Source organism: Phalacrocorax carbo, chromosome 23 (genome assembly GCF_963921805.1).
Source record: "Phalacrocorax carbo chromosome 23, bPhaCar2.1, whole genome shotgun sequence".
NCBI classification, from domain to species: Eukaryota; Metazoa; Chordata; class Aves; order Suliformes; family Phalacrocoracidae; genus Phalacrocorax; species Phalacrocorax carbo.
The window spans coordinates 1,385,401-1,410,044 of NC_087535.1; the positions used below are offsets into that span (position 1 = coordinate 1,385,401).

Consider the following 24,644-nt stretch of genomic DNA (forward strand, 5'->3'; position numbering starts at 1 on the left):
ACCCAAGCGTTGTCCAACGCCCTTTAGAGGCAGCAGAGCTGCACTGCACCCAGCAGCACCCAGCAGCACCCAGCCCTCCCTGCTGCCGGCATGGGGGGCTGCCAGCCCTTGGAAAAGGTACTGTGGGACCCACACCTGCCTCCGGAGCGATGAACCAGAGGGTCGGCTCATGGCCGAGCACCTTGCTCGGGTGGTGGTGATGGTACCACCCTAAGGGTCGGGCTGGAGCCCGCTGAGCCCCACGGCCAGTGGTGCCAGGGGTTCTGGCAGCAGGGGATGCCACGCTGCCGCCGCCCCGGCCCAGCTGTGAGAGCTTGGTGGGAATGTCACCCCAGCGGCTGCTGAGCCAGGCCGGGGCAGGGCTTACCCCAGCTGAGCCCCGCCAGCCCCCGTTACCCGCCCGTAAGGGCTCTGTGTGGACGGGATATGCGTGGGGTCTGTGGGCAGCCCGCAGAGCAAAGCCTTCTGCCGGCAGCCTGATGCTGCGAGTCGAGCTGGGCTTGCTGGAGGGCGGGAGCTGCGGCATCGGCCTCCCGGGCCTCCTGCCCTGCGGGTCTGGGAATGGACAGCCGGGGAGAGAAGGGAGGAGGAAGACCGCGTCGAAGCTCTTTTACATCCATGGCTATGGGAAAATGACCTTCCCTTGGTGCCTGGAGCCTGGGGAGGCAGTGAGCAGCAGAGCTGGGGCCTTCAGGGGGGCGGTTTGGCAGCCCTTGGTCCTCCCCAGGGTGATGAGGAAGGAGGTCGGGCTGGCTGGTGAACAAAAAGTGCCTACAGACATCCCAGCTTGCCAGAGCAGAGCTGGGAGTGACAGTCCCAAAACTACTCACCCCCAAATTTTCAGGGCTCAGCATCCCTGGAGCTAAGCTTTACCTGCATGTGGGAAAACAGCCTTGGATGCTCCTTTGGTGGGGGAGCCCACACATCTGCTCTGCTCCTCCCGAAAGTGCTGGGGTGCTCGGGGTGACTGTGGGGGCTGTGCCGGCCCCCCCGGCTGTGCCCGGCTCTGCGCTGCCTTTGGCTGCGGGGGCGGCAAGGGCCGCAGGGGAGCCGGGGCCGCCTGACGTCACGAAACCGGGTCTCCTGGGACAGCCGGGATCGCTGCCAGCGTGGCGAGGTTGGCCCCAGGGAGCACGAACCAGTTCCTGGCTCCCGCAGCCACTGCCCTGCCCTCTTAATGAGGGATAATTAGGTGCATCTCATCGGTGCTGCAGACTTGCCCCCCGGCCACAGCGGCTGCAGGGAATGCCCCCAGCAGGGACCGGGGCTGATGGAGGGGCTGGGGCAAGAGGGGCTCAGCTGGGGGGCACTGGGGGGATTGGGATCTACGGGGGCACAGGCAGGGTGATTTGGGAGGTGAGCACCGGGGCAGCAGCTGCACGCCAAGGAGCTGCGGGCTGAGCTGCGGGCTGGCCACCCCCAGACAGTGACCCCGGCGCATCCCTGGGGGGACTTTTTTTCCCCTTCCAGACCTCACCTGGGTGAAGGGATCCGCACCCTCAGCATCTCTGGGAGCACATCCAGCTGCCCAGCAGGCTGTGACCATCACCCCCTTCGGCAGCCCGCGGCCAGCACGAAGGCCCCAGATGTCCCCACCGTCAGCCTGGCACAGCACGGTGAACCCCTCTGTGCCAGGCGCTGGCACAGGAACAGACGAAGCTGCGGTGGCCGGGAACGAGACGGGCTGGAAAGGAGACGGGTGTTTCGCTGCAGGGGAGGGTGGACTCAGGCGGGACGGGGCTGTGCCGTGCTGCCCTGGCCCCGGCCCCGCTCCGGGGGTGCGTCTGCCCCTGCACAGATCACACGGGGCTGGGGGATGCTGGTCCTTGCTGTGGGACAGGCGGGGGGCTGCAAATCTCTGTCCCGGGGGGTTTGGGGATGGGAGCTCTGTGTGCTGAGGGGTGGGCCAGCACCCTTGGGTGCAGGGCTGAGTGGGTGGTGGGTGTCAAGGGCTGTCCCCATTGCAGGGCCCTGCACAGCCACCTCGGGGCGGTGACACCAGATATCTCCCGTCTGCATGTGTCCACCCTCCTGGGCACCCACCCAGGGGTCCCCACAGCCCCTGCCAGGCTAGTGCTGCACCCATGGCCCCCTATCCCTGGTGTCACTGCACCCCATAACCCTCTGCCCTGGCTGCAACTGCACCCCACAGCCCCCCACCCCAGCTGGCACTGCACCCTGGGAGTCCCTTCCTGGCTGGCATTGTACCCAGAGCCCCCTGCCCCAGCTGGCACTGCACCCCACAGCCCCATCTGCAAGTGAGACTGCGCCCCATAACCCTGTGCGTGGCTGACGCTGCACCCACAGCCCCCTGTCCCCACCAGCACCGCACCCTATAGCTCTGTGCCAGCTGGCGCTGCGCCCCCCAACAGCTGGCGCTGCACCCCATGCCCGTGCTGCCGTGCAGAAGCCTCCAAGCCCTGCCCTGGCACCGCTGCTGTGCAGACCCATGCCCACACCCTGCCTGTTCACATGAGGACCCTGGGGGCAGTGCCTGCCTGCGGGCACCCCAAAAGCGCCTCCTGGGTGAAGCAGGGCTGCGCCGGGCCTGGCCAGGCTTCGCCTGGGCGTGAAGGGTGCCTGCACGCAGGAGGGGCCAGGCGAGGCGGGGAGGAATGCGAGTGGGAGAGCGGCCGGGCATGTAGCGACAGCTCCTGGGGCGCGCGGCGCCGGGGATCCCACACGCTGCACAGGGCAGGGAGCAGAACCCCGGCAACAGGGCTGGCAGCCGGCATGGGGCACCCCATCACCCGCCCCCTCTGAGAGCCCGGGAGCGGAGGGCGGCGAGTCCCGCAGGGGCAGCACGGCGGCCGCGGGGGTCCTGGCCCCGGGGAGCTCGGCTCCGACGTGGAGGGGCTGGAAATCCCCCCGCGGGTGATGCCTGGCTGCGCCAGCACGAGGTGCTGAGGGTCCCGGGGGGCTGAGGAGCCGCTATGACCCCCGAGAAGGTGCTGAGAGAGGGGGTGCTGGAGAAGCGGAGTGGGGGGCTGCTGCAGCTCTGGAAGAAGAAGCGATGCCTGCTGACGGAGAAGGGGCTGCAGCTCTTCAAGCCCAAGGGCTCGCGGCGCAAGGAGCTGAGCTTCGCCCGCATGAAGGCAGTGGAGTGCGTGGAGTGGAAGGAGCGGCACATCTACTTCACGGTGGTGATGGACGACAGCCACGAGATCGACTTCCGCTGCGCGCAGGAGGACCCGGGCTGGAACGCCGAGATCACCATGGGCCTCGTCCGCTTCAAGAACCAGCAGGCGATCCAGGTCGTCCGCGCCCGGCACAGCTGCCGAGCAGGTACCAGACCCCTGCCGCGCCGTGGGTCAGGGTGCAGGAGGGTGAGGTCCCTGGCTGCTGGGTCCCATCAACAAGTGGTTTGGTTTCCCCATGGGAATCACAGAGGGGGTCCCATGGATGGGGTTGGGTCTGCAGGGCGACGGTGGTCCCGTGGGCCCCTGCACTGGCTGGGCTCTGCCCTTCACATCCCCCGCTGGGTTTCATAAAATCATAGAATCATAGAACCAGCCTCCCCGCATCCCTGGAGAGGGACTTTCTGACACCCTCCCTCTGTCTGGGGTGGTCCTGAGGGGTACGGGGCTCTTTGCCACGTTGCATGTGGGATGGCGGTGAGGACCATGGCTGGCTCCGCGCCTCAGCTCCCCTCGGGGCTGGATCCTGCCCCACGTCCCAGTGCTGGCCGGGTAGGTAACGAGCACCTTCTCCCCGCAGTGGTGCAGTTCGATGCAGCCCCGGTGGGACAGCCCGCAGAAGTGCAGCGTCCAAAGAGCAGGATGGAGAAGACCCTCGGCTCGGCGGGCGGTGGGGAGAACGGGATCCCAGCGGGCAAGTGAGGCCACCGCTGTCTGCAGCCCAGGGACAGTGGCCCCGGTAAGGCCAGTGCGGGCACTGGCTCCCCCCATCCTGGCGCAGGACAGAGGCATCGCAGGAGCCGCACTGGCCCAGCTGCAGGGGTTGAGCCACATCCTCTTGGTGTGATGGGGCAAAGGACACAGCCAGGGCCACCACCTGGGGCTCCAGATGTGGCAGGAGGTGACATCCCTGCCTGGGGGCCCACCACCCTTCAGCTGACATGGCCAGGACCTTGGTGGACTGGTGGGGACCCCCAGGCCTCTCCTGCAGGACAGGGGATGGGATGGATGAGGTTGAGCGCGAAGGAAGCGGTGTGATGGTGAGCTCTGCCTGAATGCCAGTGACGCTGGGACAGACGGATGTGGCCGGGGACGCAGCTCCCCCTGAGCCCCCATGTTGAGAAGGGGCTGGAGTGCTGCTGCTGCAGCAGGGACCCCTCCGGGCACCATACCTGGACGGCGTGGTGACACGGCCATGCTGCTGGACCTGCCCTGCCCTGTCCTTGGGCTAGTGGGGTACGCTGGGGAAGGCAATGGGGACCCTGACTCCCTGCAGCAAAAGTGACCCCAAACAGGACCTTCTGCAGCTTACCCTGGTGTTGCTTTGACTCGTGGGACCCCACAGGGTATGGGAGAGCACAAATCCCGCACAGAGCTTCGCCAGTTGTTGACATCCCCCTAAATCTGCCAGCATCCCACAGCTGGGCTGCAAAGCCCCCCGCTGACACCCTGAACCTCTCCGGTCATCCACCCCGCTGCGCCTGTGTCCCCAGGGCTTCCCACGGTGGTTTGTGGGCAGGCGACCCGGGAGCAGCGGCTGCCTGGCTTTGCAGGCAGGGACGGCAGACAGGGGAGGGATGGCTCTGCCTCGACAGGCAGCGCAGACACCAGCGCCTCGAGCCACCGGGCTCCGCAAGCCGGAGCCTGAGCCCCAGCCCCGCGGCCGGAGGCGCCGCAGATCCTCCCGGAGATTGCCGGGCTGCGTGGGAATCGGGGAGCGCGGCACCCCGGCCCCCCAGGCTGCAGCAGCCGGCCCCAGCCTGCATGCCGGCCGCCTCTGCCAGACCCCGCCGGGGCCCATGGAAGCCCATCCCTGTGCCAGGGTAGCTCTGGGGTGGCTTTGCGGGGGGATGGTGACGTGGCCGGAGCCCGCTGACCGTGCAGGGCCAGGCTTGTGCTGGCTCTTTCTGAGCAGCCCAGAATGTGTGGACCAGCCCCCCAAACTGAGTCCCCACACACATTTCGTGAGGGAATGGGGTTGTCGGTGGTCAGAGGAAGGTGCTGGCACTCACATGGCTTGTCCATGGCAAGGATCTCTGTCCCGGGGTTTCTTGTAAATCCCCAGCTCCCTGAGTCAGGGGATTCATCAGGCTTGTCCAAAGTCCTGTAAGCATCCTGAGCCCGTGCCACGGCAGGGCAGCACCCAGGGCTGGGAGCAACCGGTGCGAGGGTTTTTCCAAAGATTCTGAATTTCGAGCCAGTTTTGGGGGTCCTGACTCCTCATTTTCAGTTTTCCCACTCTCTCACTCTCTGTAAGTAGATATTTTCTGTTTCCCAAATGCCAGAAAGGAACTAGGGAAGAAAATGGTCAAGCTGGGCGGGTGTAAGCGCCAGCACTGGCCGTGGACACAACCATCGTGCACTGACAGACGAGCTGGGCGGAAATGTAGGCAGTTAATAGAGGAAAAGGGACACAAAGAGCAAGGCATATTGCTGTGTTGGCGTTTCAGGTCCAGGCTTGGGGAAGGTCAAGGTTTTCCATCCCCATCCCAAGCTGCTCATCACCCTGCCAGAGCCCCTGCGTGTACCACGTGTGCCCCGGGTTTGGGAGTTTGTCCTGTGCAGACACCCGAATCCGCCAGCTCCACCCGCGGTGGGTGGATTCACAGCCTGACCCCGGGAGCCGGGGCCGGGGGCGAGAGCCGAGCCAGCGGCAGGCAGGTGGGAGGCAGGATGGCTTCACCCACTGCCTGTGAGGGCTGATTTTTTCATGCAGAGGAAAAGGTCACCCAGAGACTGAAAGGGAAATAAACAGCCAAGAGACTCGGCCAGTCAGCGGAGCAGGGACGGGGCTGGTGGCTGGTGCATCCTCCATCACCAGTAACACGGTGCCGGCACGTTGCTGGCCCTGATGGGGCTCAGTGTTGATGGGTGAAGTTGGGTAAATGGGGTGATTTTACCCAAGGGAGACTCTCCTGCAGGCAGGGGCTCAGGGAGCAACCGGATTACAGGGGAAAGCAAGGGTGGGGGCAGAAGGGCCCTAGGAGCCTTGCAGGAGGCCAAGCACTGTGAAAGTATTTTTAACTATTTGCACAGAGTTAGGGATGCAAAGGAGCTCGCGGGGCTCTTCCAGCCAGCCTGAAAAGCGGGGAGAGGACACACAGGAAGCATTTCTAGCACGCCTGGTGATGGGGAAACTGAGGCACGGCAGGGGGTTGGGAGGCATGTGGTCTTGCAGCCCCCCTGGCCAGCACGCCGGCTCCCGCTGCGAGGAGGGGCTGGTTCCTGGGGCCCCCTGTGCTGGGGACACCAAGCAGAGCTGGGGCTGAGCCCCAAAATGGAGCGAGGTGCCCTGGAGCTGCCTGAGTTCAAAGGCAGGAGCCTGAAAAGCCGGCTCTGCTGCTCCCAGCCCCGAGGTGTCCCCGCTCCATCGACCCTCCCCGCGCTGCTCGGAGGATGCCTCAGTGCCGGGGCTCCTCCGTGCAGGCTGGGGGCTGCCCTGGGCCTCCACCCCTGGGACCAGCGGCTCCGCCAGCACCCATGGGTGCTGGGGCTGGCACCCTTCGTGCAGCACCACGACGGTGAGATCAGGTACATGGGAGGTGGCTGGGGGAGCTTCAGGGCCCTTTTTTCCAGCCGACGAAATCCCAGCACCCAGCCCTGGCTTTGGGGTCAGTTTGGGGCTGGCTGGACCCCACCGACAGCCTGTGAAGGCAGTGGGGGTCACGCTGCTGAGGCGGAGGTTTGCAGCATGATGGTGCCAATGCTTTTGGGCAGGTGAGACCGTGTGTACCTCCTCCACCATCGTGTGCCCCGCGGGGAGGCTGGCAGTGCCTCGCTGCTCCTGTGAACGTCGGTGGAATTTGTGAGTGCTTTTTCCTCAGATAAAAATGAAAAGGAAAAAAAAATCACAGTTGTAGCAAGCAGTATTTCTTTTTTAGCTTTGGGTCAAGTGTCTGGCTTCCCTTAGAAGTTCTTAAAATTATTGCATTGTTGTCCATCCTTAATTATAATTCTTAAATCACTGGATTTCATTTTTGGAATCCACAACCTGCCCCAAGCAGTGCCAGGCTGGGGAGCTGCCCATGCCCTGCCACGTCCACATGACCATGGTCTCGGGGAGCAAAGAGCCGGGACATCCGCACCGCTGCTGCGGTGGGTTTGGTCATCGCCAATAAAGTCCTCTTGGGTTTGGGCGTAGAAGAAATGCTGTTGTCCGTAACATAGAGCTTGGGATGCTGAGGGGGGTCCAGGCAGGGACTGCAGGGATCGCACGGGTGTTAATTCCCCATCCCCAATGTCCTGATGTGGTGACTTAAAGAGGGTGTCCCGGGGGGTGGTGGAGGTGGTGGGTGATGAATGTGGTTGTCAGCATCACCCACTGGTGGAGCTGGGGTGGCGGGAGCCCGTGGGAGGGAAGGGGCTCACCACCCCATCGGGCACCACATGAAGAAGCAGAACTAGCGGCCAGGTGTTGCTGGAGCTGCAGAGGGCAGCAACGGAGCTGAACACGCGCCAGCCCCCGTCCGTCACCCGCTGTCCCCGAGCAGGGGGTCACCAGCCTGCCCTGGGGGTGGGGGTGGCTCAGCCCAGCCTTGCAGCAAAAGGGGATGCTGAGATTCATCGCGGGTCTCAGAGATAGATGGGAGGGCCTGGAAATACCCTGAAAATATCTAAAAAGTGTGTCAGGATCCCTCCCTCGGCCTGAAATTTTAGATTATTGGAAGGAGTCTTTTATTTCCCTGTGAAATATTTTGCCTTAGGCTGAAAACCAGCCTGGTTTTTAGGATATTTAAACTGACATCGCTGTTGAACCGTGTCAGCCTATTAACACGAACAGAACAGCTAATATCCCTCTCTTGTTTATAAGAGTCGACAAGATCAACATTGGGAAGGTTTCATGTGTCACTTGGCAAAAGCACGGAAAGCTTAAAACCTTCAGTGGGTGACTTGGCTCCATTTTAATGTCTTTCCACTATCCCAAAGTAGATAATTCCTCCTTATCTAATAAAGACTTTTCTACTTGCAAATGGCATGAAGCAGGGAGCAGGTGCTGTTCGTAAAGAACCCGTTAGCTTTGTGGGGACCCCCCCCCCCAGCTTTGGCACCTTCTGCAAACATTTCAAATCTCCCCAAAGAATTCAAGCTGAGAAAAACAACTTTTCCCACAGTATTTCTAGAAGTGGAAGGTATTTGTCCCATTTTGTGAAAATTGTCCTCACTTTGGATCCAGACCCACAGCTGCTTCCACATGGATTTACCTCCTGCAGCTGTGCAAAGTGGGAAGAGCGAGTCTCATGCCCATGGATGAAGAGGCAGAACACGGGCCCCATCCCCAGCTGCAGCACGTGCAAGGTGGTCTCCGGCCAGGTAGAGGTTCCCAGAGCGGGAGGCCGTGGCTGGAGAGGGCAGGGCTCTCCAGGGGCAGGAGCAGCTGTGCTCGCCCTGGGAGCCCAGGACACGGAGCAGCAGATCCCAGATGGGTGAGGAGCCTCTGCCATGCTGGGCGGTGGGAGATGTGGGTGTCCCGGTGGGGCTGATGCAATGGGGTGAAGATCGGCAGGGCAGAGACCTGAGCTGGGAGAGGTCCCTCAGGCCCAGGGGGCATGTTTGGGGTCTGGCCTGGGGCCTCCCTGGCTCCCAGGTCGGGCTGTGATGATCATCCCAATTCTGGTCCACTTTCCATCTCCACAGCTGACCCCACTGCAAGCTCCACTTCGATGCCTTGGGGCGTCACCCAAGTTTGGTAAGACTCACAGAGGCAGCAGGCAGAGGAAATCCTCTGCAGGGCTACAACAAGCACTGACTGTTGGAGAACATCCCCGGGAGCCTGTCACCCTGTGCTGTCACAAACCGACGCAGCAGTTGGGACCAGCCGGGAGCCTTCTGGCAGCTCGTGAGGGGTGAGAGCTGCCGGCTGATCTGCAGAACAAACACCCAGGCAGGGACCGTTTCATCAGGACAAGTGACACGGACCCTCACGACTTCATTGCAACGTGACACCGCAGCCCTGCGACCTTGCACTCACCTCGCCTGTAGGAGGTGACCTCAGTGTCCCCGTGTCTCTGAGCCGCTCTGCAGAGGGAAAACCTTCTCCCACCGCGTTGTGAGTCTGTGGGGCATCCCCTGTCCCAGCCTGGTGGGAAACCTGAGGCAGCTGGTGGGCTCCTGCCATCCGCCCCGGCACTTGGGGCTGGCTCTGAGCACGGCAGCTGAGGGGTGGGAGGGATGTGTTCGGTGGGTGAGGTCCAAAGGACAACAGAGGCTCAGCTGCTGTTTCTAAGTCCGTCCTGGATGCCCTGGGCAGCCCGTGGTCTTTGTGAATGCCATCAGGACTGACAAAGCGAGGATGGTGCTTGGAAGAGGGCAAGGACAGGATGGGTGGGATGGCTCTGGGGCCGTGAGGTGGGAAAGGGATCCCTCCAGCACCGCTGCAAGTCTGCTTCTTCAGTGAAATAGGCTTCATGTGGGGCAACCAAACTGCTCACAGGGGTCAGAGACCTTTGACTTTGGAGGTCTTACACCTTAAGGAGCCAGGGAGAAGTGCAGCCCCAGCGCAGCTCTCCTGAAGCAGCTGTGGTCGCCCCTGCCACGCTTGTGGGGCTGATGCCCAATGATGAGGAAGCACCAACACCCTCCAGGGACTCAGCAGGTCCAGAGGGAAAGGGAAACTGCCCACACCCACCTAAGCACACGCAGCGTTGTCCACTCTAAAAGACCGAACACAGGTGACCTGTAGAACCACTGGGATGTTTAGGGACGAGCGAGCTCTCCCTGGGGTCTTGGTCCTGGGTGGGTCTGGCCTCCCCGTACAGCTCTCTGGGAAATTTCAGTTGGCATCCATCCCCTCGGTGGCAGCCTGTGGGGAAGCCTTCACTTGAACCAGTGGCTCCCAGGAACGGGTGGATGATATTTTGCTTTGAATTTGGCCTCAGCACTGGTCTGCCCCATAGATTTCCAGCCTGTCCCCTTCCTACCTGCCAGCAGCCCACAACCTCGGGTGGTACCTAATAAAACAATCCCTCATCTTGAGGCAGCTCACTGTGGTTTGCAAGCCAGGGATGGAGACCCAAAATGCCCTCACCATGTCAGCCGGAGAGGAGGGATGGGGAGATCCTGGGCTCCTGCCAGTGCTTCTGCTGCCAGGCCCCTCTGGCAGCGCTGGGGCTTTGAAACTGATGCTGAAGCCCCCAAATTGAGGGGTCCCGTTACCCCATCCCTCGCCTGCCCTTTCATCCTCCTCACTCCAGGACCCGCAGAGGATGAAACCTGAGACTGGAGCAAATGGCATCCGAAGCAGCCCCATCCCGGGGCAGCGGGAGCTGGTCAGGTCTCCAGGGCACGGCTGCGGGGAATGCAGCGCCTTTGTCACAGGCTAATTTTGGCTCCTCTGTGCTTCAAAAACAATCCCAAGGCAGCCAGGAGGAAAGATGCTGGAGGCACGGCCCCACAGGAGCTTTTGCCTTATAAAGGTCTAACAGGGCTGGTATAAACCCTCCTCCTCGGTGGCTCGGGGCAGATCCGCTGTGCTGGTGCTTGGAGCTGGGGAAGGGGAAACGTCCCTGGGGGGCCCCTGAGGAGGGTGGACGCAGGGGGGTTTCTCCTGTGCTTGCTGGGACTTGACTAGTGCACGTCAAACCAGGATCGGGCTGTCACTGCCATTGCCACTGTCACCGTCACCGACCTCGCACCAGTTTGGGGGCTGCTGCATCGCCCCCCACCAGGGCACAGCTCCTCCCTTGGTGTCCAGGCAGGGGGGAAGGAGCCAGGAAAGGTGGCTGTGCATCCCCTGCTCTGCAGGACGGGGGGCTGTCTTTGCTCCCCACCATGGGAGCTACCCCATGCATGCAGCTGCATGTCCCTTCACTACCATAATAGTCTCAGGATTAAAATACCGGGCATTGTCCCTGCTGGGTTGCACGCTGGGAATTGTTTGCTCCTAAACTTGCCCCTAAAAATATCAAGGGAACAGGTGTTGCCTGCCCCTGAGGTCCTCTGCTGCACGAAGCCTCCCTCTGCGGGGACACCGGGCGAGGGGCTTTGTGGGTTGCAGGGGGGCAAGAGAGCAGGTTTTTTGCTGCTTTTCAGGAATTTAACAGAGAAAACATCAGGCCTTGTGAGGGGATGAAAGTTGCTCGAGCATCCCTATCTGCTGTGCCATGCTGGATGAGCCCCAGAGAGGGGGCTGCCCCATCCTTGGTCCCAACCGATCATCTGGCCTGATGCTGTAACCCCAGCTTTGCTGATGTACCCCATCACCCCTCGGCAACGTGCCCCGGCCTGGCCCGGGGTGGCTTTGCCCTCCTGCTCCGGCAGCTCTGGTGGCTCCGGGGAGGCCCCTCGGCCAGCGCGCCCCTGGGGACACGGCAGCATGCACGCACCGCTGCGCGTGGGGGCCAGCACCGCATCAGCTCCCCAGGCCGCTCGCACCCCCCCTCCCTGCCGAGACTTTCAGAAAGAAAAACAAAAGAAAAGGAAGAAAAGAAAAAAAAATTCAGGAGATTTTCTGCAAAGGAAAAAGCATTGCAGTGTCTTGGCTGACGGTTTCTGCCCCCCTGCGGGCTCAGGGCTTTTCCAGCATCTCTGATGACGGTTTACGTCGCAGAGGGACAAGGCGGGTGTGCCACGAAGAATCCGCCCCGTCTGCAGGGGCATTGCCCTGGTACCACAGTCAGCCTGACCCGGCTCGTCTGCGCGCTCACACACAACATGCGCCGAGGAGGGCGTCGGGCAGCGAGTGCCGGCCAAGCTGGGGCGATTCACGGAACCCCACACTGGCGGGGGCTGGAAGGGACCCCTGGAGCTCACCCCGTCCCACCCCTGCTGGAGCAGGCACCCCCAGAGCAGGGGCACAGGGCCGCGTCCAGGCGGGGGGTGAATGTCTCCAGGGAAGGGACCCCACAGTTACATGTGGACTTGATGCACATTCACATGCAAACAGCACAGGAATTCAGCAAATTGCATCAGGGTCATGGGTGCAATAAAACATGGGTGCACTAACACGCCTGGGCGATGTGCGTGTGTCACCCCATCTTCGAAGCTGTGCCCCAGGTGTGTGCGGCACGTCACGGGATGCTGGGGCTCGCCGCGAACGTGTGCACACAAGAGGGGATTTGTGCTATTTTTACTGACCACTTGCAGGCAGGCTGTGATTTAATACTCCCCCCTCCGCCCCGGGTCCCTGGCAGTGCGCGGCTCTCTGGAGGCCAGGCATCACCTCCCTCCTGCACGGCCCCGAGGTAAGGCGCTGCCCTGGGTGTCCCCCCACCCGTGATTCCCTGGGTGTGCTAAAGGCGACATGAGCGCGAGCGTGAGACCACCGGTGCTTGCACGTGGTGCTGGGGTGGAGAGGAGCCCCTGGCAGCAAATTTGTCTAAATTTCTCCCCCTGTCTGAGGTTGCTCAGACATTTCCTCCGCTCTTGAAGGGACGATTGGTGAGACTGCAATGGGGAGAATTGCTGCTGGCAGCCCCAGCCTGGTTTTGGAGCTGAGATTTGCTGGATTTCCCTGAAAACTGACAAACAGGACTGTTTTGGGGACCATTTCTTGTGTCCTAGCCTGACTGCTCAAGGTCACTTCTCTGACCAGGGAGGTTCGGTTCGGGGGTGCAAACGCTGTGTGCGGGGCACTGTGTTAGCTGGGTGCGTGTCCGTGGTATGTGCCCAGTCTCCTGGGATGGGGGAGGATATCAGGATTGACTGCAGGTTATTTCTTTTTAAGGGTTTCCATGATTTAGTGGTTTAATAACCTTTTTAGGCTTTTCACAGCTGGGGGCATGCAAACTGCAAAATTAGCTTGTCCAGATCCTCTTGTCCTCATTGGAGAGCAAAGCCTCTTGCAGATGCTCCAGATCCATCTGGAGGCCAAAAGTCCCTGCAAGAGATTGCTGGGCACGTCTTACCAGCACAGCTGTCCCAGCTGTCCTCCAGGAAGCCAATTTAGAAATATCTGGCCCTAAAATTTTATTGACCTTGGTAGAGGTCGTCAGCTGAGCTGTGCTCTGGGTCCCACCTCTACCGATGCTGGGCTTTGCTCCGCCAGGGAAGGAGGGAGATGCTGAGAGGCTTCGCCCAGCCATTGCTCACCTCCAGAGAGCCGAAGGCTTCTCTGCCTATCCCGGAATAAATCGTGGGGGAGCAGCTGGGACCCGACCTGCTCAGTGCACCGGTGCCAGGCAAGAGGAGTCACCTGCTCTATGTGTCTTCTGGGACCTTTGTCTTGTCACCAGAAACCTCCAAAAAGGCAGCTCTGGCTGCATCCGACTGATGTGGCTCTTGGGAGAAAAAAATCCTGGGGTTATTCTTTGTAAATCCAGGGATCTGGAGGCCCCAGCTCCCTGCTGGGGTTATATGGCATTTCCCCCTCAAACTCCACTCCTTCAAGCCACGGCTCTGGCCGGGCAGCAGGGGGCATGGGGAAGGGGCAAGCGCATGGAGCTGGGAGGTGCACTGAGATTTGCTCAGCACAGGCTCCACGCACGCCTGGGAGCAGCTGTCTGAGACCAGAATTGTTCCTTTTTCTTTCCCCCATCAGGAATCTTTGGGGTTTAAAGGGTTTTGAAATTTAGGGGGGAAGCAAAGCAGTAGAGACAAAAAAATCCCAGCTTTGCCGTTTCAGCTCTAAGGAAAAGGGTTAAACCCGTCGCTGGAAAATGCTGTTTCCTTCTGCAATGTGGTGTCAGTTTGTTACGCCTGGTTGGAAGGAGAAAAAAACCAACTGATTGGCATTTTCCTACACATTTTTCTATTACTCAGGTTTCTGCAGTGCCCCAGCTTCTTGGCAAGAGAGGGAAGTGTTAGAGGCAGTGCTGGGGAAGCTAGCGAGGCAGCGCGTTTTGGAGCAGCTGCCAGGGCATAGAATTACCAGGCAAATTTAAAATATGAAGCTGTGAGTATTTCACCAGGGACACGGATGCTAAAGGAATCTGCTCAGTCGCTTGGCCATGACTCGTTACCCCTTGCTCCGGCGCTCCTGAGATGGGTTTTGGCTCCACCGTCCTTGCGGTTGCCCACGGGGAGCTGTGGGACGGGACTCTCTGAGCCAACGCAATGTGGGGGGCCCCAGGGCACCCCGCTTCTCGTGGGCTTTCCAGCCACGCTCACCTCCGGCCCCTCGCCCCGAGCTGGGGTGGGCGCTGCGGCCGGCGCGGGGGCAGCTCGGAGCTTCGGAAAAACCCCGAGCAGCAGGAGACCGTGTCCCGGGGGGGCCGGGTGGAGGCAGGTTGGAGCTTGCCTGAAATAAGGTTTCCTCAGGGCTCGGTGGCTCGTCTTGGTGTTTCACAGCGGGATGGCAAAGCTGCGGAGTCGCTTCCCTCCGCCAACAGCACGGGGCAGCACCGGACCTCAGGAGCACCCCGCCGCTGCTGCAGCTTTCTGGGTTTGGGTGGATTGGGGATTTGATCCTTTATTTCAGCTTCTTTCTTTTCTTTCTTTCTTTCTTTTTTATTGTTGTTGTTGTTTATTTTGTTTGTTTGTTCGTTTTGGCTTTGCAGGCAAACAGCACGCCGCCGCGATGCCAGAGCCGTAAGTAGCACACGTTTACCTTGGATTTCACTAAATCCTCACTGGGCTGCTCATGCCAGCTGAGCTTGTCCATTTCTGGGAGGGTTCAGCTGGGAGACCAGCCCTTGCTCAAGACCTCTGTGCCATTTCCATTGCAAAAACTGCCTTTGAATAAAAACCGTTAGCCATTTCAGTGTCCCAGCTCAAACCTTGGAGCCGTCCTAGACCCTGAAATAGGGATCCGAGGTGGGCAGCACCACTCGTTTTGCCGTGAGGCTCTTCGCAGCACGTCATGCATATACAACATATTCCCTGGTGTGAACAGAAGGGAGAAACCTCCCTGCAAGGGTTTCATCAAGCAATGACACGGAGATGCCCCAGCCCTGCAAACCTGTACAGGATCCAAGCATCGTGCGCGCCGGCCCCCGGCTGCGCGGGGAGCACGTGAATGAGGGTGTTGTGGCCCAAACCGCGGGGTCCGAGCTGGGGCTGGCACGATGGCACCGGGACAGCTCATGTGCTGTGTCTGAGCGGCGTTTCCGCCTCCTGAGTGGTGGCCCTGAGCGCCCGCTGCATTTCCAGAAAGCACCGACATCTCAGAGCTGGCTCACTTGCAAGTGGCAGCTATTAGAGAAATAAGGAAACCAACTGCAATCACACGAGATGCTTTTCTTGACTGTCGTCTCTTTTTGACTCTCTTTCACTGATGCCCTGTTCTCTTGTCTTGTTCCTTACTGCTCCTTCCTGAACGCACGCCTGCCTGCAGGGAGGTAAGTGGCTTTCCTTGCGGCAGCGATCTCGGTGCTACTCTGCGTTTGCTGTGAGTTTGTTTTCAAAGGCCTTTTTTTTTTTCCCCTCCTCCCCTTTCCCCTAGAGAAAATGCAAGATCACAGCCTCACGCAAACTCTTGTTGAAGGTGAGTCCTGAGGGTTGGAAACTCCCTGGGGTTTGTCTTGCTGGAGAAAAGCAGCTGTGGTTGAAGAGCGTGGTCGGTGGGACGGCGATGAGGAACAGCAGGAGTATGGGCCTTGGGGAGCAGCTCCCATTCCCACCTCTTGTATTCTCAAAAATCCTCACTCATGTGGGCTTTGTGGCCCATACACCAAACAAACCTCCCCTCACCTCCACTTTACTAAGGTGGGGAGAGACTCTGATGCCTCTGCTCTAAAACCACAAGCCTTATGTTTGTGCACCAGCAGCTCTGCAGCACAAGCTTGGGAGCTCCCCGGGCTGTGCTTTGGGAAAATCACTTACTGCCACAGCAGAGCAGAGCGATGTGGAGAAAGTGCTGATGTCAGCCTCCATCGAGACCACCGTGGTATCTTGGGCCCTGCCGTTCCCCCTGCCTTCAGGGTCACCACACAAAAGGTGTAGGGACCTTTTGATGTGTGTTGCAGCAGCACAGTGATTTTGGGAGGACAGCTACAGCAGGGAGGAGGTTTGGAAGGCAGACAGGACTGTCCCATCCTACATCATTGTGCGAGGAGGCTCGGGGGGGAACAGAGGAGCCTGTTTATTCACACTTCTGCCATTTACTTGTGCTTGTAGAGTTTGATGCTGGCAAAAGCAAAGGAGGAGTGGGAGCAGGAGATTGTGGACAAGCAGTCGGAGAAGGAGAGATACCTGGCTGAGCGGATCACACCACTGCACACCAGTGGGCTTTCCTTGAGCCAGCTCCAGGTATTTCTCAGGTCTGAGGGTGATGCAAGCTCCTTGGGAGCATGGGAGGCATCGCTCACTGCTCTCCTGTTGTGCTTGGCCCCCAGGACCTGTGCAGGGAGCTGCATGAGAAGGTTGAAATTGTGGATGAAGAGAGATACGACATTGAAGCGAAATGCAACCATAATACTCGGGAGGTAGGCGGCAGGATGGGCTCTTTGCTTCGATGTTAACTCCCTTCCTGATGGTAGCTTGGGCCTCAACGGGGGTCTGTCATGGACTGGGCTGAGCTTGGATGTGGGACACAGACGAGGCTTATCTAAGGGTTGGTATTTGCTCTGCAAGGCATCACTCAGCGCAGGGTTCATCCCTGCCTCAGGGAGCTCAAGCTGTCCACTGGGTCCACAGGCAGCATCCTTGCTCTTCTGGTCACCCCTTGTGGGTCTGAGAGCTCTGTCTCATGGTATGGCTGCCATCCGAGCAGGCTGGGGCAAGGCAATGACAAACAGCCCTCTGCTCAGGTGGACAGTGCCTTGGTGAAGGTCCCTCATGGCTGCAGGAGAAGCACAGACCCCTCTGGGGCTCCGTGTCTGCTGCTGCTCACACAAGAGCTTTTTGTGCAAGGCAGCCATGAGACAACCTTCCACTCCTCCTTTTCTCAATCTGCAGATTAAAGATCTGAAAATCAAAGTGCTTGATCTCCGAGGAAAGTTCAAGAGACCCCCCCTGCGGCGAGTTCGCGTCTCTGCCGATGCCATGCTGCGGGCTCTGCTGGGCTCCAAGCACAAGGTTTCCATGGATCTCAGAGCCAACCTGAAGTCTGTCAAGAAGGAGGACACAGAGAAGGTGGGTGACTCTTCTAGAGACCAGAGATGGAGACACCTCCTAGGGGTGTCCTTGCCCTTCTCCAAGGTCCCCTGTGAAGCCTGCATGGGTTGTGCTTATCCCTTGCAAACCTCAGAAATAGCGCAGGGTAGTCGTTGTGAGGCAAAGCCCATTGCAGGATGTTGTAGGGCCATGTGAGAGCAGCTTGGCTGGGCCAGCTAAATGGTGGATGATAATAAGTGAGAGGCAGGGCTACGTCCATGATGCTCTTCCCTCCCAGAACACATGGGGGTCTTTCAGCTGGGGCCGCTTGACATGTCTATTGAGCTGCACTAGCAGAGAGTTTGGTCTTTGGTCTTCAGGGAAGCAAGAGCTCCTATCGGGTGTGATCACACCCAGAAAACACCCAGGAAACTCCCAGGCCCAGATTAGATAAGACAGAGCAAGCCCAGCAAGCACGCTTGGCCTGAGATAAACAGCCTGGTTCACACCAGCTTTGCAGAGATGGAGAGGGGAAAGTCTTGATACCAGAGACAGAGAGTGATGCCCAAAGTTGCCTGGGGTGTGCAGGCTCCCCAGCTGCAAGAGTTGTGCTGCTTTCCTAGTGCTTCTCCCCGAAGGGTTTTTACCTCTTGGTCCCAGCTCAGCAGGTTGGATAAGAATTTCAATTTTCAATTATTTTTCCATTCCCCCTCCCCCACCCCATTGCTAGTAGGGCACATTTTCAGTCCTTTGGATAAAAACTGTGTTTACAGTCCTCAACGCCAGGTGGTGAACGGATCTGAGTTTGTTTTAGATGTCGTGAGATGGTTTGGCGGCATGGCTTGGAATCTATGAATGCTTGTGGGCTGGCAGAGCAGACACCTGGGCATGCTCCCAGAGCTGCTGTCATCTCCCTTTTCTGCTCTGAAAGTGGCTGCCAGGCTCTCGCTCTCACACCAGCAATCCCAGTCCCCTCCAGAAGCTCGGTGAAGGTGGAAATAGGTTTTATGTGGGCTGGGAAGTCTCTGCAGAGAGTGTTTTTGCTTGTGTTTGCCCTGGTGTGCTGGTGTAAATCTGGATTAAGTCCCATGTGGTGGTTTCTTCCTCTTAAAGAGATTTTCTGGTTTTTTTTGTCCCTTCTGGTGCATTAATGCAACTTAGCCAGGCTTTGGGGAGGTATCCACGTGAATCCAGACTGCCCTGCGCAGATCAGGTCACTGTTTGCCATCTTCCTGGCCAGCTCTGCGTGCAGGGACACACGGTGTAGCTGGCTCCAAGGTGTCTGCAACGGGGCAGCCGCCTTCCCCACGCTGCCTGTGCGCCGGGGCCAAGGCGCCCTGCAATGGGGTGGGACAGCGTGGGGCTGCCGGCTGCCCCATCGCACAGCCGTTGCAACCTCCGTCCCTGTCCCTCCCGGCAGGAGCGCCCCGTGGAAGTGGGCGATTGGCGCAAGAACGTGGAGGCCATGTCCGGGATGGAGGGGCGAAAGAAGATGTTCGATGCTGCCAAGTCCCCCACGGGCCAGTGAGAGGTAGGGGACCAGTCTGCTTCCCCCTGCAGTGCCCTGTGCTCCCCACAGCATCCCTGATCTGTGCTTGTGGCCACGTAAATGCAGAAACACCCCCATTCCTTACAGAAAAAGACATCACCTGCCCCATCTCCCACCCCACACTTGGGATGGGTGCCTGTGCTGCACGTCCCCGGCACGGAGCCCGTGCCAGCAGCTGTCCCCCTCTTCCAGCTTGTCCTCCCTGGCTCGCTGGGGTCAGCCACCTATGCTGTACTCAGCCTGCACGGTGCCGGTGTTGCTGGCACCAGCCCCAGGCTACTGTAAGCAGGGCTGCTTTCAGCAAAAATCCTCTTCTGCCCCACTGCTCCGCTCTGTTTCTTTCCCACAGGAGCATCGGGAAGGAAAGCCTCCCCACCCCTGCTGCCTGCCTCCCTTTCCCTTGCTGCCCCTCCGTGCTCTTTATGCCCCTACCCTGAATTCACCACCGAGCTGAAACACGTGGACAACAGTGTGGGAAGGAGATGTGAGCTTCTTTCTTTCAGCTCTGCCATCAGCCCCGCTCCCGCACGGCCCCAGCACGGCGGCTCCCCGGTATCACCTGCACGGGCCATGCTGTCTCTGAGGGGCCGCTGGCCTTCCCTCCCCTCCCGCCACTGCAGAGAGGCCCCGGAGACGGCTGCTGGTCCTCCCACTCCCCCATCCTCCAGCGGGCGCAGCCTGAGGTGTAGCCACGCGGCTACACATGTATTAAAGGATGGTCTCCTGGGCAGCGCGCCGCGTGTGCTCATCTCTGTGGGAGCATTGGCCAGGGGCAGGTGCTGGTCCACAGCGCGCTGGGGAAGATACCCTGGTTCTTTCCTGCCACCCTGCCATGTCCCTGTGCCGGCGCTCAGGCCAGCAGCACGCCCTGGGGTCAGACTTGCTTTGGGCTCACCTCTTCCAGCCTCCCAGGCTGCTCTCTGGTGTCTCTGGTTCCCCACCAGCTCTGCTGAGACCCCCCGGCCCTTCGCATGGGCCACTCCTCTCCCCTCCCAAGCACCGCAGCCCTCGCCGGGCTCCAACATGCACCAGCCTCCCGGGCAGCAGGGCTTGGGTCTCAGTGCGGCGGTGGCTGCCTGCCAGCTCTGCACCTCTAGTTTTGGAAAAACCTTCAGAACTTGCTCACCCAAGCACTAACTCTCTCACCGGCTGCTCCGTCACAAGCACTGGAGCTGTGGGAACTGGGGCAGCCCCATTTCAGGGTTTAATTCGAGCAATATTTCAGGAGATGAATCCATCTTTCAGGCCAAGCAGCTTGTGCTTCCCCACTAGTCCTATCGTTTTCTATATCACAACCCCTCAAACTGCAGCTGGTTGAGTGCAAGCAGCTGGGAACGTGCCAGCTCATCCCCAGAGCAGGGATAGAGGGGAGAATTGGTGAGAATTTACACCAGATTGGGTCTTCTGGCTGGTTGCACTGCAGGAGATGCTGAGGCTCAGCCCCCATGTGGTGCCCTTGGTGGCCGTAGCAGTGCCCTGTCCGTGCCCCCGAGGCATCCAGAGGAATCGCACTGTCCATAGTTCCAAACCTGAGCCACACGCGGGTGTTTTGCAGCACCCTCCTGTCCCTGTGTAGTGAGCTTGTGAAGTACAGAAAGTGCTACAAACTCGGCGCAAAGTGCAGGTCCCCAGACAGGCACCAGGGCTGGGAGGAAACAGCATCAAAAAGTGTGCGGTCTCCAAAAGAGCTCAGTCTTCCCAGAAAACATTGCACTCCTTAGGGACAGAAGAAGGTAACCCACGCAGCTGGCCCTTGCAGGACTTCCTGCAGCAGACGCAGGTAGCTCAGAGGCCGACAGCGCAAGTGAGGGTGGCCATCACAAGGAGGTGGGTTTGGGCTCCAAGCCAGCAGGACAGCGGGATTGCTCCGGGCATCACATCCCCTCCTTTGGCCAATTCAGGGATACTGAGCCAAACCGCTCACTCTTGTCCCTAGGCAAAGAGGGTTAGGGCAGATGGCAGCTGACGGGAACGCTTATTTCTAGCAGGGCCATTAGCACTCAGGCTGCCACAGCACCCAGCAGCTCCTTCACAGAGAATTTAAGACTCAATATAAACACTCTTCCCAAAATCAGGGTTAGATCAGAGGTGGCTGAGCTGGAACATACACATTCGCTTCCTTCGCAAGCACAGATGCTCAGTCTTTGTGTTTCCACCTGACCCTCCATCAGCACCCCAGTAACTGGGGCCAGGACCACCCCCTGCATGCCCAGAGCAGTTGCACAGCAGACAGAGCCTTTTCCACCCATTTTTTTCCTTTCCAAGCTTGATTTGGCGGAGCAGCCGCAGCCTAGCACGGCACCAGGGCTCTCTGACCGCTCGTCCTCACACTGCGCACCTCGGATGGGCTCCCGGCAGGCGCAGCCCCGGGAGGCGACTCCGCTCTTGGGGGTGATCGGAGATCATGCATGGTGAGATCCCAGGGTGCTGGAGGTAAAATGTTTCGGTCCTCGCCCCTCCAAGCTCGCTGCCCGAGCGGGAGCCAGGCGGAGGCAGCGTCCTGGGATCTCGCTGCACGCGCTATCCCCAGAGGGAACTCACACACTCGGCAGCGATCCTGGCAGAGGAAGAAAGGTGTGTAGGGAGAGGTAATAACTGTTACCTGACCAACTGGTATAGCTGGAAAACGCAAGAGAGGTTTCATGGAAACAAAGCCTTCTTCAGACCTGGAACAGAGCAGAAAATGGCAAGCCAAGTCCAGGTCGAGAATAGTTGCTCTGAGCTTAGGGCAATTATGCTGATTTGGTAATTAAAAAAAAAAAAAAAAAAAAGGGGTGGTGTTTGTGGGGTGGGGAGGGTTGTAGTGAGATGAAAGGCAATATGGGTGATGGGTGCTGTGGGGCCAGGCTCCGGCCAATGCTCGGCAGCCAGCCTGTGCCTGTGCCCAGCTCATCGTCAGATCCTGTGCACCAAGACACCCGAAAGTGCTGCAGAGCAAAACCTCAGGGCTCAGCGGCACTTCTCTGCAGCCACAGTAAAAGCCAGCCGGTGTAGTCAGCAAGGTCCCAGAGCCCACATGCACACGTTGTAAGCTGTAGATGGCTTTTAGCATTGCTGCCTTGTGTTTTAGACTGGGGGGGGGGGAAGAAAAAACCCAACACCAAGACTCTTCAACCTGCAACTTCCCCTACTTTTTCAAAGTACGATGATTCCCAGTCATCATGTCCTGCTTTCATCCTGCCCTGGTGGAAAACCACATTGATCGGTCACAGGAAAACAAAGTTTTGAGGATTTCAGTTTTATTAGAAACACAGGAAAAACCCATCTCTTTACAGGGATTGAATCTCAAGGGGAAAATGCGGCTGTACGCTCTGCACATGAGGCTCTCCTGGTTGGGTCAGGGCACTGGCAGCCAAGTCTTCTCCTCCACCTCTGCTCTGGAGCTGCTTCGGTGGTTCTGGGCCAGCTGGGAGCCCAGCTCTCCCCTTGCTCAAAGGGCCGGGTTGAGCCTTTCACCCCAGGATGCGCCCAGCTTCACTTGCCCCAGGCCAGCTCTGCAGGCGCGCTGTTGCTTCCCTCCTGGCTGACAATAACCTCAATTCCTTCTCTCTGAATTAGAAGGGAACCCTGCAGTAATCCCTTTTTACTGAAAATTCAGCCCAAGTGAGGGACTTGGAAGGCTCTCCTTAGGGACATAAGTTGATGCTGGAGCAGTTGCTAATGAAACTACATTTAATTCCAGAAGAACCACATGAGTCAGTCCTGTGTCCTTGAACTGAGCAGAGCCCTGTCCCGGTCATCCTCCAGGTTGCTTCACTGCAGCCAAGAGCCCCGAAAGCAAAGCAAAGCAAAGCACTGGAAGCTTGAAGCTGCAGAATTTGTAAATTAAATTGGACAGTAGAAAATATATTAGTCAACCTTATGATTTTTTGCTGGAAAGATTTTGCCGGCAACACTGCAATGAGGGAGATGCAAAGGGCTTGTCCTGATGTGGCCTTTCAAAAATATCCCTCCTAGCTGGTAGTGAAATGGTTCCTTCCTTTCCTAGGATGCTCTGTGACCTCCTTGCTAATCAGTCACGCTTAGAAACATCTGAACTGTGCCCCGATATTCCCCTGAGCGTATTTGCAGCTCAGTTGGTGGCTGGACCTGCAAATGGAGGGAGGGGGGAGGATTAGCAGTGATGGGCAACCCTGGCGTGGGAAGGGGTAGACTTTATCCCACGGCCTCTGAAGACCCCTGCAGCACCCTGCCCTGCATGGGGGTTAACACCAGGCTGCAGCCCCTGGTGGAAAAGGCCAAGCATCAGCCCCCCACGGCTCCCCGTGGCCTCCACAGGATCAAACCCCACGGCTGCAGCTGTGCGGGAGGTGACCTGGGGGCAACTGCGCGGCATCGGCAGGGTTACAGCACGACCGCCCATCATCCCCGGGAGCTGTTGCTGCGGGTCCTGTGTGTCCCCTGCAGTATAAAATGGGAAGAAATGGTTTCTTCACCCACCATTTTCCCCTCCTGCAGCCCTCCAGACTCGTGTCCTGCAGCCCCAGGGAGGAACTGGGCTGGTTTGGGGTATGGCACTTGGTGTGAGCGGGGCACGTCCATCTTGTCCATCCTCCCTTGCTGTGGCCTGAGCCCTCTCACTCACCGCTCAGATCAGAGGGGATTTCTCACTAATTGCAACTAATTTCATGTGCTATGAGGGATGCAGTCTGCCATACAGCTGCCGGCAATGAGTCACGCTTATTCTGGCCGTGACCTGAAAAGTTTCCATTGACACCATTTCTGGGGGATGTTCTTCGTTGTTGTCACAGGACATGGCATTTAGTGAGGAGGCCCATCTGCAGAGGAGAATGGGAACCTGAAGGACACTATGGAATCCACGGGTCACCACGGCAGCATTTCTGAATGAAGATTTGCCTGAACTATTTCCTTTCTTAAAATTTATTAAATTATAAGTGAAAGAAGTGCCCTCTGCTAGTTGGGTGCAAGGGAGATCGGACAATGGTTATTCCTTTCCTACAGAAAACAGAAAAGTCTGTGGTTGTGTTTTGTTTGGTTTCTGAGCAAACACACACCAATCTCAGACACTTTCAGGCTTTCTTCGCCCAGCAGCGGTATTCCTGCACTCTCAGTTTCTAGTGCGTTGTACACATCTTTCCAAGAGCTGAAGGAGTTGTAGCTGGGGAAGGACAGCCCTGGACCATCCCAGTGCCTGCGGAGCACCAGCACGGGGATGCAGGGAGACCTCTGTGTGAGGGGTGGGGTGGAGCATTGCTGGTGGGACCTCTGTGAGCTGTTGCACAGCTGCAGTCATGGGATGGCAGCTGAACAAGGGTGAAAACCCCCTTTTCCTGGTCGCTGAGCCCCATGCCCCAGCCCAGTGGGGAAGCCCTGGCAAACGACGCTGCTGACTCCACTCCACCACCACCGGCAGCGTGGCAGGGATGAGGCTGTGGAGCCATGGGAGGAGCCGAGCTGTGGCCGATGCTGGGGGACCAGCATGGGCGAAAAAGGTGGAGGTGGAGGGTTCACCACTGGGCCCCAGGGTGAGGTTGAGGAATGCCCTAATTACAGCACAGTTGTGGAAACTGGAAGCTCTCCACTGCCCTGTAGCCAAAGAAACAGGCTCTGCATCGGGTTGAGACGCAGGACACTGTTCCCAAGGGAAAAAAGCCCTGCTGATACTGGTCTAGCTCCTTAGTGGGTATAAATGGCTGTCTTCTGCTGATCTGCATCAGATGAAAATCTGGCCTCCCTGAGCACCTCAGGCAGACGCAGGCCTGCCAGCAGACCCCTCCTGTGAAGCAGCTGGAAAGCCTCCCCTGGGCAAAGCAGGTACCCGGAGAGAGGGGCGGCTTCACACTAGAGCCTTGCCTGCATGCAGCGGAGTTCCTTGGCACAACCCCCTCGGCCAAGAGCACATAGCCTTCCTCTCCCGGTTGTAGATCTGGGACAGCAGATATGACAGTCTGGTGCATAGAGTGGCTCTGGGTAAATGTCAGACTGGTTTCCCTGAGCATCCCTTCCCCACACAGGCTCACGCCCCTGCCCAATTTCATCACCTTCAGCTTTGCCGACCTGCAGTTTGGTCTGGGCTTTGGTGATGAGCT

General features: G+C 58.9%; 2 protein-coding genes across 2 annotated transcripts; both read left to right on the forward strand.

Moving 5' to 3' along the window:
- Positions 1-2,635: 2,635 nt before the first annotated feature.
- Positions 2,636-6,929, forward strand: PHLDA3 (pleckstrin homology like domain family A member 3). Its single transcript, XM_064471913.1, has 2 exons — positions 2,636-3,285; positions 3,718-6,929. Exons 1-2 carry the CDS (start codon positions 2,934-2,936, stop codon positions 3,837-3,839), a joined length of 474 nt encoding a protein of 157 aa, XP_064327983.1. The 5' UTR covers positions 2,636-2,933; the 3' UTR covers positions 3,840-6,929.
- A 5,338-nt stretch (positions 6,930-12,267) lies between these two features.
- Positions 12,268-19,343, forward strand: TNNI1 (troponin I1, slow skeletal type). Its single transcript, XM_064472092.1, has 8 exons — positions 12,268-12,316; positions 14,570-14,604; positions 15,454-15,495; positions 16,128-16,259; positions 16,346-16,435; positions 16,908-17,084; positions 18,466-18,576; positions 18,944-19,343. The coding sequence occupies exons 4-7, from the start codon at positions 16,134-16,136 to the stop codon at positions 18,571-18,573; spliced, it is 501 nt and encodes a 166-aa protein (XP_064328162.1). The 5' UTR covers positions 12,268-12,316; positions 14,570-14,604; positions 15,454-15,495; positions 16,128-16,133; the 3' UTR covers positions 18,574-18,576; positions 18,944-19,343.
- Positions 19,344-24,644: the final 5,301 nt, after the last annotated feature.